Source organism: Spea bombifrons, chromosome 4 (genome assembly GCF_027358695.1).
Source record: "Spea bombifrons isolate aSpeBom1 chromosome 4, aSpeBom1.2.pri, whole genome shotgun sequence".
Classification (NCBI taxonomy): domain Eukaryota; kingdom Metazoa; phylum Chordata; class Amphibia; order Anura; family Pelobatidae; genus Spea; species Spea bombifrons.
Window position 1 is genome coordinate 81,517,825 of NC_071090.1, and position 15,781 is coordinate 81,533,605.

At 38.1% G+C, this 15,781-nt stretch overlaps 1 protein-coding gene across 2 annotated transcripts in view; it reads left to right on the forward strand.

Annotated features, from left to right (window-relative positions):
• LOC128492596 (tropomodulin-2-like) overlaps window positions 1-8,087 on the forward strand; it is a 28,411-nt gene extending 20,324 nt beyond the window's left edge. For both annotated transcript variants that reach the window (XM_053465195.1, XM_053465197.1), the window contains 6 exons: window positions 110-184; window positions 2,064-2,194; window positions 2,587-2,694; window positions 3,617-3,760; window positions 3,852-3,996; window positions 6,271-8,087. In XM_053465195.1, coding sequence (XP_053321170.1) covers window positions 110-184; window positions 2,064-2,194; window positions 2,587-2,694; window positions 3,617-3,760; window positions 3,852-3,996; window positions 6,271-6,305 — 638 coding nt within the window. In that variant the 3' untranslated portion in view covers window positions 6,306-8,087. The remainder of the gene's footprint in view (window positions 1-109; window positions 185-2,063; window positions 2,195-2,586; window positions 2,695-3,616; window positions 3,761-3,851; window positions 3,997-6,270) is intronic.
• Window positions 8,088-15,781: the final 7,694 nt, after the last annotated feature.

The window sequence follows — 15,781 nt, forward strand, 5'->3', positions numbered from 1 at the left end:
TAAAGTGCACATGATGGCTGGGGTGACCCTTTCATTTGCTGCTTAAATCTGGGCTTGATTATTTTTTTTTTTTAGTAAACATTCTTAGTTGTCATCTTTTTTTTTCCAGCCGTCCTTGGAGTGCAGCATTTTTCCAGCCGACCTCAAGGAAACGAAGAAGGAAACCGAGATGGGACAGAAAGACGTAAGAATCAGCATTTTCATTAGCAGATACCCCTGTGTGGTTTTCAAACATACATTTGGGGAAATATTACACATCATGTTATATGAATATGGTTACGTTGCATTGAAAGTTCTTTCACTTATCTATCGTGTATGTTTTGTTGCCAAGGGGCACAAAAATTGAATAGAATAGCAGCTAAAAAAAATAAAATATAATGAATATTTGCTGGACATACAGTCTTCACTCATGCATCTTTACCTTTAACCAATTTTTGAACCATGTGATTATCTCAAATTATATATATATATATATATACAGTATATGCATAGTTAGAATGCTAAGTTCCTAATTCACCTTTATCCAGTGAAGAATGCATTATATAGGGCCAGCTCAGGCCTTCATGCGGGAAAAGTTGGGAACTGAAGTTGAGGAACTGAAGGCACATCTCTCTTGCTATCTCTCTTGCAACCTCTCACTTTAGTGAATAAACCCCTCTGTTCACTAGCGTGGGATTTGGCAGGAGGCTCACCAACTTCTGTATACATTACGTAGGGCTAACCCCAGTGAGCTTCTAGCACATGAAAAGCTTAGATGACATGCTCTGTATAAAGTAAATTGAAATCAATGATATTTCTTGTAAGTCTCCTCACCATTTGAACTATTCATTACACAGGGCTGGCTCGGCCCTTCTTGCAGGAGAAGCTAGAAAGGGATATCCCTTCGTAATGTATAGTGAATTCAGTCGTTTGAAAGCACAGCTCTCCTGCATAACCCCAACTGACGTAAAAAAAGAAGGAAAGGATGGCGGGAATCTGGAAACCACTAATGAAGTCAAAGGTTACTCAATAAAACATGTCGGCTTGGAATGGTTTAGAAAGGCTCTTTAACCATTTTGTTTTTCAGTTCTATTTTGAGCTTCTAGCTCTTGATTTTCATTAGGAGTGGAATTGATTATTTTGTGAATCATGGGTATAGAGATGTAACTTCAGCTCAGCACATGCATACATATGATATATGATAGTTATTTCTCAGCGTCATCAATCAAGTCGTACACATTCAAACGTATATAATTATGTTAATTTCTGGACACCGTAGAACAGTATCAGTTAACCATCAGTGGGTCACAATCAAGAAATATTAATACATTTTAAAACTTGACCCCTTTCATTAGTATAATATATGGTTACACTGGCTCTTTAGTTAGGTATCTCCTTCTTTTTTTGTTTGTTAAATCTGGTAATCAGCATCTTGTGTTTTTTAGCTTTAAATCTATTCACTAATGCGACTGAGCAGTCTTAAGATCCTTATTAGAGATGTAAGGGGGGCTATCACTGCATTTTGGATGTAATAAAGGTGGTATACAGGAGGAAACACATGGATTTCATGTAGAATTGTGTATCATGTTCTGTCCTATATGAAATTGAATCCAGACATGTGGACAGGGACACTGTAGGAGGCCTGGGGTCTTGTTTTGGTCAAACTTGAAGTAGGATGAAGGCAATATCTTGATGGATTTAATACCGTTAATGAGTGCAATGGTTGATTGATGGCTCCCTGATCCAGTAGAACACAAACCATGATGAACAGATTCCACATTTTTTTGTAGTATCTGCCACATAGAAAGGTGGTATCTTCTTACCGTACTTTGGTAAGATTGATAGTATATCATATAATTACAGTGACATAACTCAATATTGGCTGGAAAACTACATTTTAACTAAGGTAATTAGACAATAACAATGGTTTCCCTTTTAAGCTGTATTTCACTACATGAGAACATATTAAATTGCTGAATTAATATAATAACAACCCTGTTTGATGCCTGCAATACTATTTACATAGGTGCTACTAAAAAAACGATTTTATTTCTCAGTGATAATGACCTTTTGTTATCCTGTAGATGTTGTCAAAGCCGAGAAGGTGAAGCCCATGACTGAAGACCCTCCAAACCCCACCAATGTTGAAGAAAGTTTGCAAAGGATAAAAGCAAATGATCCTTTTCTATTAAACGTCAATTTGAACAACATCAAGGTAATCCTTGAAAGCAGTATATGACATTTGTGTTAGTGTACTGTTTGCTCTGGCTATAAAATGATTACACAAGATAAGATAAGTACATTAAAAGTACATTTTTCCTGAAATGCCTTTGGCACTCCTTATGTCATGCTCAGAATGTAAATCTCATAATGCCAACCCAAGACTTAAGCCCCCTGTGTTACTTTATACACTTAACTTGAAGAGGGTCAGAAAGGACTTTCACTCCTCCATCCATAATATAATAGTACAGAATACGCAGAATAGTCATTCACTACCCATACAGTATAGGGCAAGGGGTGTCCAAGTTTTCTTTCCACATTGGGACACTTCATCTGAAATGTTTGTGTTAAACAGGTTTTAACAAAATATTTTCTTATTCATTTTAGAACATCCCTATCCCAACTCTCAAGGAATTTGCAAAGGCTTTGGAGAAGAACACTCACGTGAAGTCGTTCAGCCTCGCAGCCACAAGGAGCAATGATCCAGTGGCTATTGTAAGTTAGGAGAATATCTGAGCATATTTGTGCTTTCTAGGTAGTCTACTTTTTAAATGAAAGCATATCTGGTGATCTTGACTTTCCCACCCCTCTTCAGTCACTACCATTTTTATTCCTAATACATTACATTTGTTTTATAAAGCGTCAGTGAAGATTAACCATAACATAAACATTGACAATATACAATATGACAACATGGTTAACACACATTAAGACTGACTGGTACCGATGGAGAAGACGGTTCTGCTCTTGATAGCTTACATCTATTACTGGCAGAAGGAAGATATATAACAATGGAGAAATCATAAACTTCAAAGATTACAAAGGTCACAATCCATTGTATATCTTATAAGTTGCTTTATTATAGATGGAGTATGTTTGATAGTAGACCATGAAATTAAGGCTCTAATTGGCTGTAAACAGCCAATAATTGCACAGTGTTATTTCAACAATGATTTAGTGAATTCAGTTGTGTTAGAAAAATATTTAATGAAAAAAAAACATTTTATTGTGGGTTTTCCATGTATAACATGATTCAACTGTAAGATAAGCTTGGGTTTTTATGAACTTTTCTGCCGGTGCTCTAAATAAGTTGGGAGGCAGCTAAAGAAGAACCATCTATTAATTTAGCTGGGCTCCACCAAGCTCTTATTCTTTCTGTACAATCTACAGATTTTAGATAATGCTTTCTTAGGAAACAGTTTCACTGTTATGTACATATGAACATAAACACTAACTAATAATTGAAGGCATAGGATGAATATGATACATATAACGATATGTGCTACACAACATGAGAAACCCTAGAGGCGAGCCGGTACTTTGCGAGGCACATACCATTATATGCGTCATATTCACCCTATGCCTTCAATTATTAGTTAGTGTTTATTTAAAGCTAACATTCATTCTCTTTTAACAGGCCTTTGCAGATATGCTAAAAATGAACAAAACCCTGAAGAGCCTCAACGTTGAAACTAACTTCATAACTGGAAGTGGAATAATGGCACTTGTTGATGCTCTGAAAGAGAACAAGACACTCACAGAGATCAAAATTGCCAATCAGGTAAACATAGAATAATTTATACGGCACTGTACAGAGAGGAACTGTGTAACACAACAGAGATAGATTCACATATCTTTTTACTTTTCACCAGAGACAGCAGCTGGGAACTGCGGTGGAGATGGAGATTGCTCAGATGCTAGAGGAGAACTCTACCGTTCTTAAATTTGGATATCAGTTTACACAACAAGGTCCAAGGACCAGGGTAGCAGCAGCCATCACCAAGAATAACGACCTAGGTGAGACATGTGTTGTATAGATAGACACATAATGTTTCATTAGGTTGTATTGCAAAACGATTAACTACTGTGTGAGCCAGGCCATGGCTGAGGGTTCTTGGATATCACTTACTGCCCTAATCTAATCTACATATAAAAGTGGACATCTGACTCTCCCATCTGTCCTATAGTCTTAGTCTCAGCATTTTATAAATTGAACCAACTAATGTATTTGAATCTCTAGTGAAACAAGTTAAGGACTCAGAACTAATGTTTTGATTGAATATTAAAGAAAGTTTGGACAGTTTTGTCTACTAATATTATCTCCTGCCATTTTGCTGCTGGCTAAAAATACAACACAACATTGGCCCCGTTTTATTTTATAATAAGTTCTAATTTATTCCCCCTATCTTTCCTGCCCATCGGCATAGTGTTTCCACAGCCTTTCTCTTTGCTGACATAGGGACCCTGGACTATGTGACAGCTGTCTCTGCCGTCAGCTTGAAGATAATGCCTTTGTATTTAGTGACCAGGCGGTGTAAACTCTCTCCGGTGCACATGCATGCAGCGACATGGGTTCAGTGACTGAACCTATGATGCAAGGAGACTTCCAAGAGGTGAATAGTGGAACAGTGCTGTTTAATGGTCCCTTAAAACAACATATATGTGTACAGCGTGTATGTGACTTCTCCTTAAAGCCACATACACGCACCACAAATAATCCACGTTTCACATTGTTAGGGAACGGGGTTCACTGTATTTGTCTCTCATAGGCATCAGATACTCATTGCGAAATTACCTCTACACCTATACTGATCATTAAGTCATTGACCAGACTATCACAGTGTTTAGTTATAACATGCAGCAAAACACTTCTAAAAATGCTAATACATTCAGGTGTAGGGCAGCTTAGCCAGATTCACTTAATTTCTGAAATATGTATTTGAAGCCAAACACTTCTAACTTCAGCCTCTTATGACTCATCTGCAGTTTATTTCTAGATTGAGTCACAGAAGAGAGGTAATTGTTCCCTCTGTGACCATTTGTAGCCTAGTTTGTTGGCAGTATCGAGGCATAACCTTTCATGTATTCTTCTGTCATTTATCAATGTTGATAGTAAATAATGACACTTTAACCCCTTAATGACAAAGCCCGTACATGTACGGGCTCCAAATGCATTGTTTACAATGGGTTTAGGGACCGCCCATTGTCCTTAAGGAGTTAAAAAGGACTGAAAGCTGCTTCTGTCAACCTTAGGGGGACATTAGGAAGATATTGGTAGTAGAAGAGAATACTAAATAGTCACCAGACCGCTTTAAGAAGTTGGCAGCGTGATGCGTCATATGGTTTGCATTGGCCAGTATGATGTCACTGTTGTCAATGGAAATCTGACTCAGCTGCAGAGCTACGCCAGGTTTCTACTTAGCAATTATTTGTGACATTTGCAGACAAAATAGTGTCGGATGGCTACATTTCTGTACGAAAATAATAGCACTTGGACCATATTTAACAACTGCTGACATGTTCTGTGCCTCGGTGTAGAAGGCAGGGAGATGCTGCAAAGTTTGAATGTGGAATTTGGTTTAACGTTTTCTGTGAAAACTCAAGATGGTAATTTAAGTGTTTTACATTAAAAACAGTTCAGTTGGGTGTTCTTGGGTCATTTTATCACCTCTGTACAAACTGATATGGAATCTGTAACCTGCAAGGTATGATTAGTGATTCTCTCCCCTAAGTGTTTGGCAGAAAAAAACACAGCGAGTGTGTAGCTCACATGTTTGGTCTATATGGCTTAATCATAGATAATGAAATAAAGAGACCAGATGCATTACATGGCATTCCAATTTTTTACAAGTAACAAAACACATGTGCCTAATTGGAATGCCCATATAATGACATCAGCAAATGCTTCTTGAGAAAAGCATGTCAAAGTAGCCCTAAAACACACCTTCTATTCCATTTCATTGATTGGACTCCAGGTTTGCCAACTCCTAACTCCAATTAGCTTTTGTTGAAGTGATTATCCTAGGGGGTTCACATATTTTTTTCAAACCCACATTGTAAATGTATTCAATATAGGAAAGAACAATACAATGATGTGTATGTTATTAATTAAAACAGAATGTGTTTGTTAATTATTGTAACTTAGATGAAGATCATATCATAATTTAAGACAAATTTGTACATAAATGCTGGTAATTCCAAAGGGTTTACTTACATTTTCTTGCCACTGTATATATGGTTTATGGAACACATTTAATCCATATGCAAATTATCATTCTTTTTTTTTTGCAGTTCGGCTTAAACGAGTTGAAAGAGAACACCAGTAGACTGATCGATCGTGGAATGCCAAGAGAAAAAGCTCTATACCAGACTGTGAAAATGCACTAGTGGAAATGCAGTCATAACGGACATTTCTATTGATATTTTTCAAAGACTTTACCATTGAACACACTGATGGAGGCTTGGAAGAGAATATTATTGTCTAAACTCTGTGTTGATTCTTCTCACGTAAAAAAGAAAAATGTTACAGTTCTCTTGTGTTGTTGTCCAAAGCATGAGCTTCTGTCATGTGTATGAGAATAATGTTGCCAAGTATAAGGTGCTGTAATATTAACACAGTGTTTTTTTAAATTAACATCTTATAGAACACGATTTTATGCCACAGATAAACTGAACGTGACAACCACTTTATATGTGGATTTTGTATTCAACACACATGTTTCTTAGAAGTATCAGCTGTGCATTTTGATGACCCAGTAAAGCATAACATTTCGAGTATAATATGAAAGCATAATTCTAACTCAGAATTGTAGGAACACGGGAACATCATATGCATTATACAAAATAACTTTACTTGTGTTTATCTCTTAATAGTTTAATTATCCTATAGAGTATATGACATCACTGGTGTTCTACTCAATCAATCTCTCATCTTTTATCTGCTTCCTCTTTGAGATACAATTAGCAGATGAAGATTTTTGATACCTTTTCAGCACTATCCAGGCCAGTCCAACACACATTCCCAAGAGGGAAGGCATAAAAAATGGGGAGCATAAAGAATCCAGGCAGGGTGTAAGTCCTTGGCACTCTGGATTTGGAAATATAGAGAAGCCACACAACGAAACTTCAGGCAAAATCAGAGCAGTCCAGTTGCTCAGTTGACGTAGGGTATGAGGCTGCAATGTTCTCTATGTTGGCAAGCAGGTAAATGCTGAGGCATCAAGTTCACCAAGTAAGCCCTATGTTTAGAAACCCTAATGTTGTCTTCAGCCCTTCCCTAACAATAGAAAGGTTCGGGGTGGTGGCAGCTGGTGAATGGTGGCATTTCAAAGATGACCTCTTACAAGGTCTACAAGCCTCACTGAAGGATTCTTAGTTTTTTTCTACTTATTATGAAATACGTTTTTTTTATCCCTTGATGTTTAGCCCATAGAGCCACTATTTTCTATAGGGAATGTAGAATTAAAACTGGACCTAGATCAGGTTATTTTCCTCTTTTGCTCTTTTTAGGATAACAATGGATCCTCAAACAATTTGTATATTTTTTGTTTCTTTTATTATAAGCTGATATTTAAATTTGTTTACGAACTAGAATGCTAGGAGAACCATTCCAAACATATATGTAGCGATTGGGTGCATTTAATTAACCCCTTAATGACAAAGCCCGTACATGTACGGGCTCAAAATGCATTGTTTTCAATGGGTTTAGGGACCGCCCATTATCCTTAAGGGGTTAAATGACATTTGTTATTACACACACAGATTAATGGTACGTTTATGCTAGAGAAATCTAATTTACCTGCATGAAAATATATGAAAAAAATGATATGCTTTTTACAAATGGCAAACTGTTATGTACTAATATGTCATTATGTACTAATATATGAAATGTACTAGCCAAAATGAATCCCTTTATATCTGAAGGAATCTTGGTGCTAGGATTTGAACTTCCATATTAAATGCACTTCTATACAAATACACAGACGTTTTAGACTTTTAGAGTAATGTACTTACACTGCCTATGGTACACGTAGTGAGAAGATGTGAACGGCGTTTGGTGCTATACAAAATTCACTGAGACAGCTTGTTGAATAAAAAGTTATTCTTAATTTGGAAAATATTTTATTGGTTATATTAGGTTTAGGAAATGAAAAAAGACAAATGGTGCATTAGTACACATTTTAAAATGAGTTTCCAGGTGTAATTTAACAATGATAAATGTGGTCACATAATCAGAGCTTTGACGTCGATGAGTTTGGCATTACACAAACCTTAGTTGAACTGGGAATTATTAGAAGAGGCTCACCTCTACTTAATGGCCAGTTCCATACTGTGAAATAAATCGGTGCTATATAGAAACATTTGGTTTGCATCATATAATATTCTTATTTTCCAATGGATGAACAAGCATGGCTTCTTAATATTGGAAAGAGCTAAATGATTTTGATATGCGTTTTGCGGATATCACATAGTTAAGAAGTTTTTTTAAAAAAATTAAAATAAAAAAATGCAGGTTTCCCAGCATTGAAACAAAAAGTAAAGTTTGTAGAATACAATTTAAAATCCGCACTTGTAGTTTTAGATATGTGTATTTATGCCACGGGTTATAAACATCTATTTATAAAATATACCTTTATCATGGAATATACAGTTCTAATTTCTAATATAACCACCATATATCACTACATGTGAAATTACAAATAAAATACCAAACAAGGAGCAGCCATGGAAGCTACGGCGCCTGTGCCCTACCCAGCCCGCTACCCCAATAGAGCTGTAATTTCTATGTATTTATTAAAGTGAACACTAAATCACGCGTTAAATTCACATACATTTCTTTTTCATTTGTAAGTAGCTCTTTTTTGCAGAACTAGAAAAATATTATAATTATAAATTCTGGTTCTATATTACATAGGTGTCAAATATAGACGAAAAGTGCTTGAGGAGAACCAAGCTTGCCAGGGTTTAAATCAATTCCAGGAGACATTCTTCCTTAATTCCATTTACCGTGCAATCAATACTAAGTCTGGGGAAACTGCATAGCCTAACGCGTTTCCAAACTTAGCTCTTACACGTAGGCATCTATTAAAAATAGAAGCTTGGATTTACAGTAACAATTCAGTGTTTTACTTTTACTGATGGATCTTGAATATTATTTGTCACCTCTGATGTTGGATATTTTGCTCATCTCGTTGAAATTCAAAGTAAATGCAGTCCTTCATTTTTTTGTTTAATAGTATAAAACATCATTTGTTTTCATGATAATCAACATGATTATTTTTTTTCCATTAAATATTCCATGTTTATCTTATTTTTGATTTGCTGATTTGCCTGATATTTTCAAAATCTCAGCAGATGCCTCTTTCATTCGGTTTCATCTAGGCATGTTATATCACTTTATATCATTGTAAACGTTTTAGTGTATATCAAATTTCTTGCAAAACTGGATGATAAAGCTAAAAAATTTGCATTTAAATATTTTTTTTTTTATTTTTTTTTATTTTTTATTAAACAGACTAAATACAAATAACATCAATGTGAATGCGCTACATCGGGCAAATAATAGCCGATGATACTGATACAGTACATATTATTAGTTCACAACAACAACAACAAACAGCAAAAAAAAAAAAAAAAAAAAAAAAATCCAGGTTGGAGATGGGTACGTGGAAAAAAATATATATAGATGAACTGACATTTTAATAAGAGGTAAGTCTATTTACTAATGATCTGATGCCTGAATTCAGTAAAAACATTCTGTAGGGAAAAAAAAAAAATTAGAGGAAGCTGATATTAATAAAGTGACATTTAGTTAAGAGGTAAATGTATTGGTAATCAACTGATACCTGCAATCAGTGGAAACATTATTTGGAGACATTTATCCCAGACTATAGTTTTCTTAACATTAGAAGAGTGGAATCGAGAAACTTCTCTTTCCATCATAAGTTGGTATTTCAGTTGATTTTCTACCTGGGCCCAGTTAAATTCTATATCTTGTTTCCATTGTTTCGCTATTATTCTCTTGACTGCTAAGCATAGGTGTGTTGTTACGTTTAACTGCACAGAAGACAGAGTTGGCCAGCCTATGTGTAGCAAAAGTGAAGCTGGGGAATTAGGCACCTCTATATTGGCCACTCTTTTAAGGCAGTCAAGAGTTTTTCCCCATAGTTTGGAAACCTTTGAGCAGGACCACCAAATATGGAGGTAAGATCCCTCCAACAGTCCACATCTCCAACACAATCTCGTAGTAGTGTGGTAAATATCCGCCACTCTAGTCGGGACCATATACCACCTATATGCGACCTTAAACTGTGTCTCCAATAAAGATAAATCGTGCACCATAGATGGCAATTTCCACACATTTAGAGTATAATTTTGACGAGTGTTTAAGGTTAAATAACGATGCCAATTTAAGGAGATCCTCTCTCTGAGTAGGCAGGACATGTTTGTTAATAAAATTTTTAACTCGCAAATAGGTAAATATGGAAATTTTCCTTGGATGGTATTTCTCATTAAGGATATGGAATGGTATTATTTGTCCCTGCGCAACCAAGTCACCTATCTTTTGCAGCCCCGCCCCTCTCCACTGATGTAAAGAAATGTCTTCTATAGATGTTTCCAGTAGATGTATATCTAAAGGATCTAACAATTTATCTTTTATTCCCAATCTCTTTTTAATATTCATCCACTCTGTTAAGATGTTATCCAGAATACTATTTTTACCTTTAAATTTGTATATAGTTGTTCTGTCTTTCGTAGACCAAATTAAATTATTTAACCTGTTACTCTCTAAAGCTTTCTGTTCTATTTTATACCAGCTTTCCTCTTTGGAATGGTTTTGGTAAGTTCTACAAATGTGGAATAAAATACTAGCTTCGTGATATAGTTTTATCATGGGAAATCCCATCCCGCCATCTCTAGTCCGGAGACCCAAGAGACTAGCTTTAACTCTCGGTATTTTACCTCTCCACACAAAATTAATAAAACTGGAGTGGATCATTGAAAGCCAACTTTGTGGAAATTTTAGGGGGAGCATGCGAAATAAGTATATCCATTTAAATATTTAAGACAGCTTTAAAATTGTCTCATGCCAACTCGAATGCACTTTATCTGGAGCTACTCTTATGTGGTCAATAGCAGATACAGAATAAGTCTACTTGTCAGGACTACATAAACTTATGGCATCCTCCGAAATAAATCGATTTGCTGCCCCACTTCTCCATATCACTAGAGAAAAAGCCATTAGTTCTGGAAGCGTGTGTTTAAGTTCCTGAAGTTAGAGAACACCTGCAAGCTTTCTTGAATTTAAGAATATAAACAATAAAAAAACATATTAAACTTGCAAATTTTTCTTGAAAAGCCACATACTGTCAATGACTTAGGGTAAGTCGTGTCTGGTCTTGGTCTTCTTGTAATGTAACAGCTGTGAAACACCACTTGAGGGCACAAAAGCTCTTGCTATGGTCTACATTTGCTATATTGTCTATATACACTGCTTCTAAAGCGTAGGGAGTGTGTTACAGAAAGGGACACATGCTCAAAGGCTGCCTTTCATGCAATACCTGCAGGGCCGGCCGAAGACTTAACGCCGCCTGGGGCGAAGTTTAAAACGCCGCCCCCCCCGCCGACGCCGGGGGGGGGCATTTTAAACTTCGCCAACGCCATAATCTACGAATCCCCCCCCCCGGTACTTACCTTTAAACAGTCCTGCGGCGAGTCTCCCTGCTCTGCCACGGTGCCGGCTTGTAATGCTGAGTGCCGGAAATTGACGTCACTTCCGGCGCTCTGCATTACAAGCCGGCACCGGGACGAACAGGGAGACTCGCCGCAGAGGAGAGAGAGAGAGGGGCGCCGAGCGGGTAAGCGAAAACCACTCGGTGCCCCTCTCTCTCTCCTCCACTTCAAAAAAAAAAAGAAAAAAAAAAGCGCTTGGGGCGGCAAAGTGCCGCCCCTTCTAAAGTGCCGCCTGGGGCAATTGCCCCAGTCTGCCCCATTATAGGGCCGGCCCTGAATACCTGCTATACAGTGATGTACTGAGGATACCGCTATGCAGTGTGCACTGGCTCGGACAGCAAACACGATCAGAATCAAAGATTCTTCATCCCGATATAAGTATTCGCTATTCCAAAATTCTTAATCAAAGAACTCCTGTTGTCTCCACAATGTTCTTCTAATTTGACTGGTTACAATTCACCATTAGTATGGGTAAGGTACTGGGAATATATTGGAAAGCTACCAAGTACCTGATATTCCACGACATGTACATACAACTCCATATAGGTTTACTTCTACTATTTATTTTTTTTGGCGTCTTCTATGATCCAGTTACAGAAAACCCATGCAAACTTTACAAACCCACAAACCCACTTCTACATGCTAGGGATTGTACCCAGTGTATACACGTGCCCTGCTAAGATATTTCCAGTATATTAGTGAAATATAATAATCATTTCTAAATATCATTTTTGTGCGGCATATTCAGCTCGAATCAGATGGGCTTAGTTAGGAACGGCGAACAGTTACTGTTGATTTCATTGATCGTCAAATAAGTAGCAGAAAGGTATAGAGCAGCCCAATAGAGATATTTGAAACCTCCGCCCCAAATACTCCTCATCGTTAAATGATCACTATATTTATTCGTAGTAGAACCACAGGATTCTAGGGAAGGAATACTTCTTGTTTAACTATGATTTAGGTCACCTAGACACAAAACAAAAACAAATAGAAGTGAAGCTACTTAACTGGTCTTTCAGCAGATGTTGAAGATGACTTCTTTAGCTTCACAGATAACAAGGCTATGGGCAGCTTAGAACATCTGTGAATGTTTACTCACATCAAACATACTACAGATCTGTTCCACCAGAATGATAAGGATCCTTGCAATGTTGAGCTGTCAATACTAATTTCTTCTAATGCCTTTGTAAAAGGTCCGTGGTGCATAACAACAGATGGTCACTCATCACTAGGCATAACATTTGACTTTTCATGGGTGAATGATATGCCTGACTTGTTACCTATTCAGAAAGAAACACGATTTCTGTTCTCTTTACATATAGTGAGATAAGAACAGATTGTATATTACAGCCTGCTGCACAATCAGAGAATCCAATGATAAAAAGAACTTACAAATTGAGGTTTGCAATTAGAACCCTATAGATTGTAAGCTCGTTTGAGCAGGGCCCTCCTCACCTGTTGTCTCTGTAAGTCAATTTGTTATGTTACATACTACTTGTTATGTCCTGTCTACCCATTGTACAGCGCTACGGAATTTGATGGCGCTATATAAAACAATAGATAATAATAATAAACAAGACACTGTAATATGGGCATTTGAGCAGACTTGTTCCTGGCTTGTTCTTTTCTACTTTTGGCCTTGAGTCCAGCTCTTGGTTGCCCGTCCAGCTTTATAATGAGCCCTATGCTGGCTAGACTCAAAAGACTTGACAATTCCAAAGGGTAGTTCAAGGGTTACACAGAAATCTCGGTTTGGATAATCAGTAACAGTCATGGAGCCCAGGAAAACTGAAGAAAACATGGAACACGCACAAGTCACCTGACCCCAGGCATGAGGTAGTGCTATTCTCTGTGGACTGTCAAATACAGCAGCATTTGATTACTGAGCTAAAACACACACTTAGGGTATGTAGCGGATTGGTCACAAAATCTCAAGGAATTTTTCACACAGCCGCTATCGTCTGTCCTGTGTGACCTAGGAAGATGCATTTACTCTCGGAGTTGAAGTTTTTTGCTGTGTGCGGCAATGAGGATTCTTTCAGACACAATGACTACCAAAGGTAGAAGGTCACTGGTCATACGACAAGCACAAGCCAGAGATTAGATATTAGGTGTGTAAGTGGGACTGCTAGCTAAGTGAAAGGTACATCTCAATCGGGAAACACAAAGGTAGTCAATCTGTAAAGCCGCCGGCAGCTGCATGCGAGTGCCGGGAGCACGGTGCAGGGACGGTTACGTTTGAGCGCTGTTTTGATCAGTGCATAGGGCGCCTGGCAGTAGAACAGTTAAAATCAGTTGCTGAGCAGGTTATTGTAGTGCGCGTTAGCCAGGAATTCTAGGGTTAATGGCAGCTACTGTCTAGTCGAGAGGGCACTAGTTCAGGCAGGAAAAAATAGTTTAAATAGCACTAGCTGTGACGTATATTCAGTTTAAAGGCACGCAGCGCATGGAAGAGCCCCCCCCAACCTGTATCTTTGCTGTGGTTACTTTATTAGGGGTGGGAGTTCCCCTGTAAAGTAGCAACTGGGGGCTTTTCGTGCTTTCCCAATGTGTAAAGTGGCATATACATTTTGACCAACAGTAATTAACCAAACACCGCTTATTTATTATTATTTTTAGTTATTAAGCACCAACACATTACGCAGCGTTGTAAAATTTAAATGGGACAGTTAACACACAAAATACAAATATACATTAATACGTACAGACACATCGGGAGATGAGAACCCTGCCCCGTGAGCTGCCATCTAGCCTTATGGTACTTTTACTCAAAGTTCCTGTTGGGCTTTCAAAGGGCCTGCTCGTGAGCTTACAATCTAAAGGAAAAGCAAGGGTAATTGAAACAAAAAGAGGGGTGAAAAGAGGGAGTTTGGGGGCCTCTTGTAGCACTGATTATGGGTAAGTGGTATCAGCATTACAATGATGCACTTCCCCCACCCTGCGTGTACCCCCGAATGCCCTTCATTTTGCAGTTAGGGAATGTGGGGGGACCTGGAGTGTATATGTAAGTCTGTAGTCACCTTGGTTCATTAATATCGGTCTACATGATTTCACCCCACACAGAATGTTTGAGGTAGCTTTTACCGGCTTGATCGCAGGATCGCCTACAGCTAGAGCTCTAAGTGCCTGTTTTGTTCCAATTTGACTGCTTTCGGATGCAGCGTCTGCTACAAATAATGAAAATAAAAGATTATTTCGCCGAACACAGACAGCCCGGCAGTAAACAGAGCAATATACCAAGCCTGACTCATCCAGAGGAGTAGGCGGTGTTGTCATGGGAACAGCTTATTTGGATTTGAATGTTGGTATATGCTGCACATGCGCATGGGCATATGAATAGACCCCCACACGCAGTATTTGCCGAGCCCTCGTTGACGGGTGATAATAATATCATGTACCGGGATATGCGTTTGGACGGGCGCCTCTCCTGAGTCACCTGAACGCAAAATAGCTGATGGGTACAGGAGGGGCAAATGTATATAGGGAGATTCTGCAGAATCCCTCCATGCATTTGCAACAGCAACATGGAAATGTAAAGATACCGGGATAGCTGGGAGTCATTGTGGGCTAAAGCTAATGTCTGGTCATGGAATGTAAGTAAAGCTGGCCCAAACGCTTCCTCCAGTTATAGTCTCTAAAGCCAAGACAATGATCTGGCCGGACTGTGCCCTGCCATTGATCAGCTTTGCCACTCATACATTTCACTTGTTACTAACCAGCGCATATAAAGTGCTGCATGTTATATAAATCCTCGGGAATTTTACCTATGTTGTCCAGGAACATTTAAAATGTATTTGTGGGGCGGGGAAATAAATGGCAGATATGGTTATCATTCACATGGATGTCGGTGTCAACGTATGATGTCATTGTACTCATTTGCTGTTTTCCAAAGCAATGTTCGGTAGTGGATGAAGAGAGAGCTTCATGTGCATGCAGGCTGTGAGATCTTCCCTCAATCCACCTCCAACCAGAGGTCTGTAAAGTTGGGGTAGATATATCCCACCACCTGACTGCACCAGCCTCAATACTTACAATAAAGAATAAATAACAAGGTAATTAGGACTCTTGA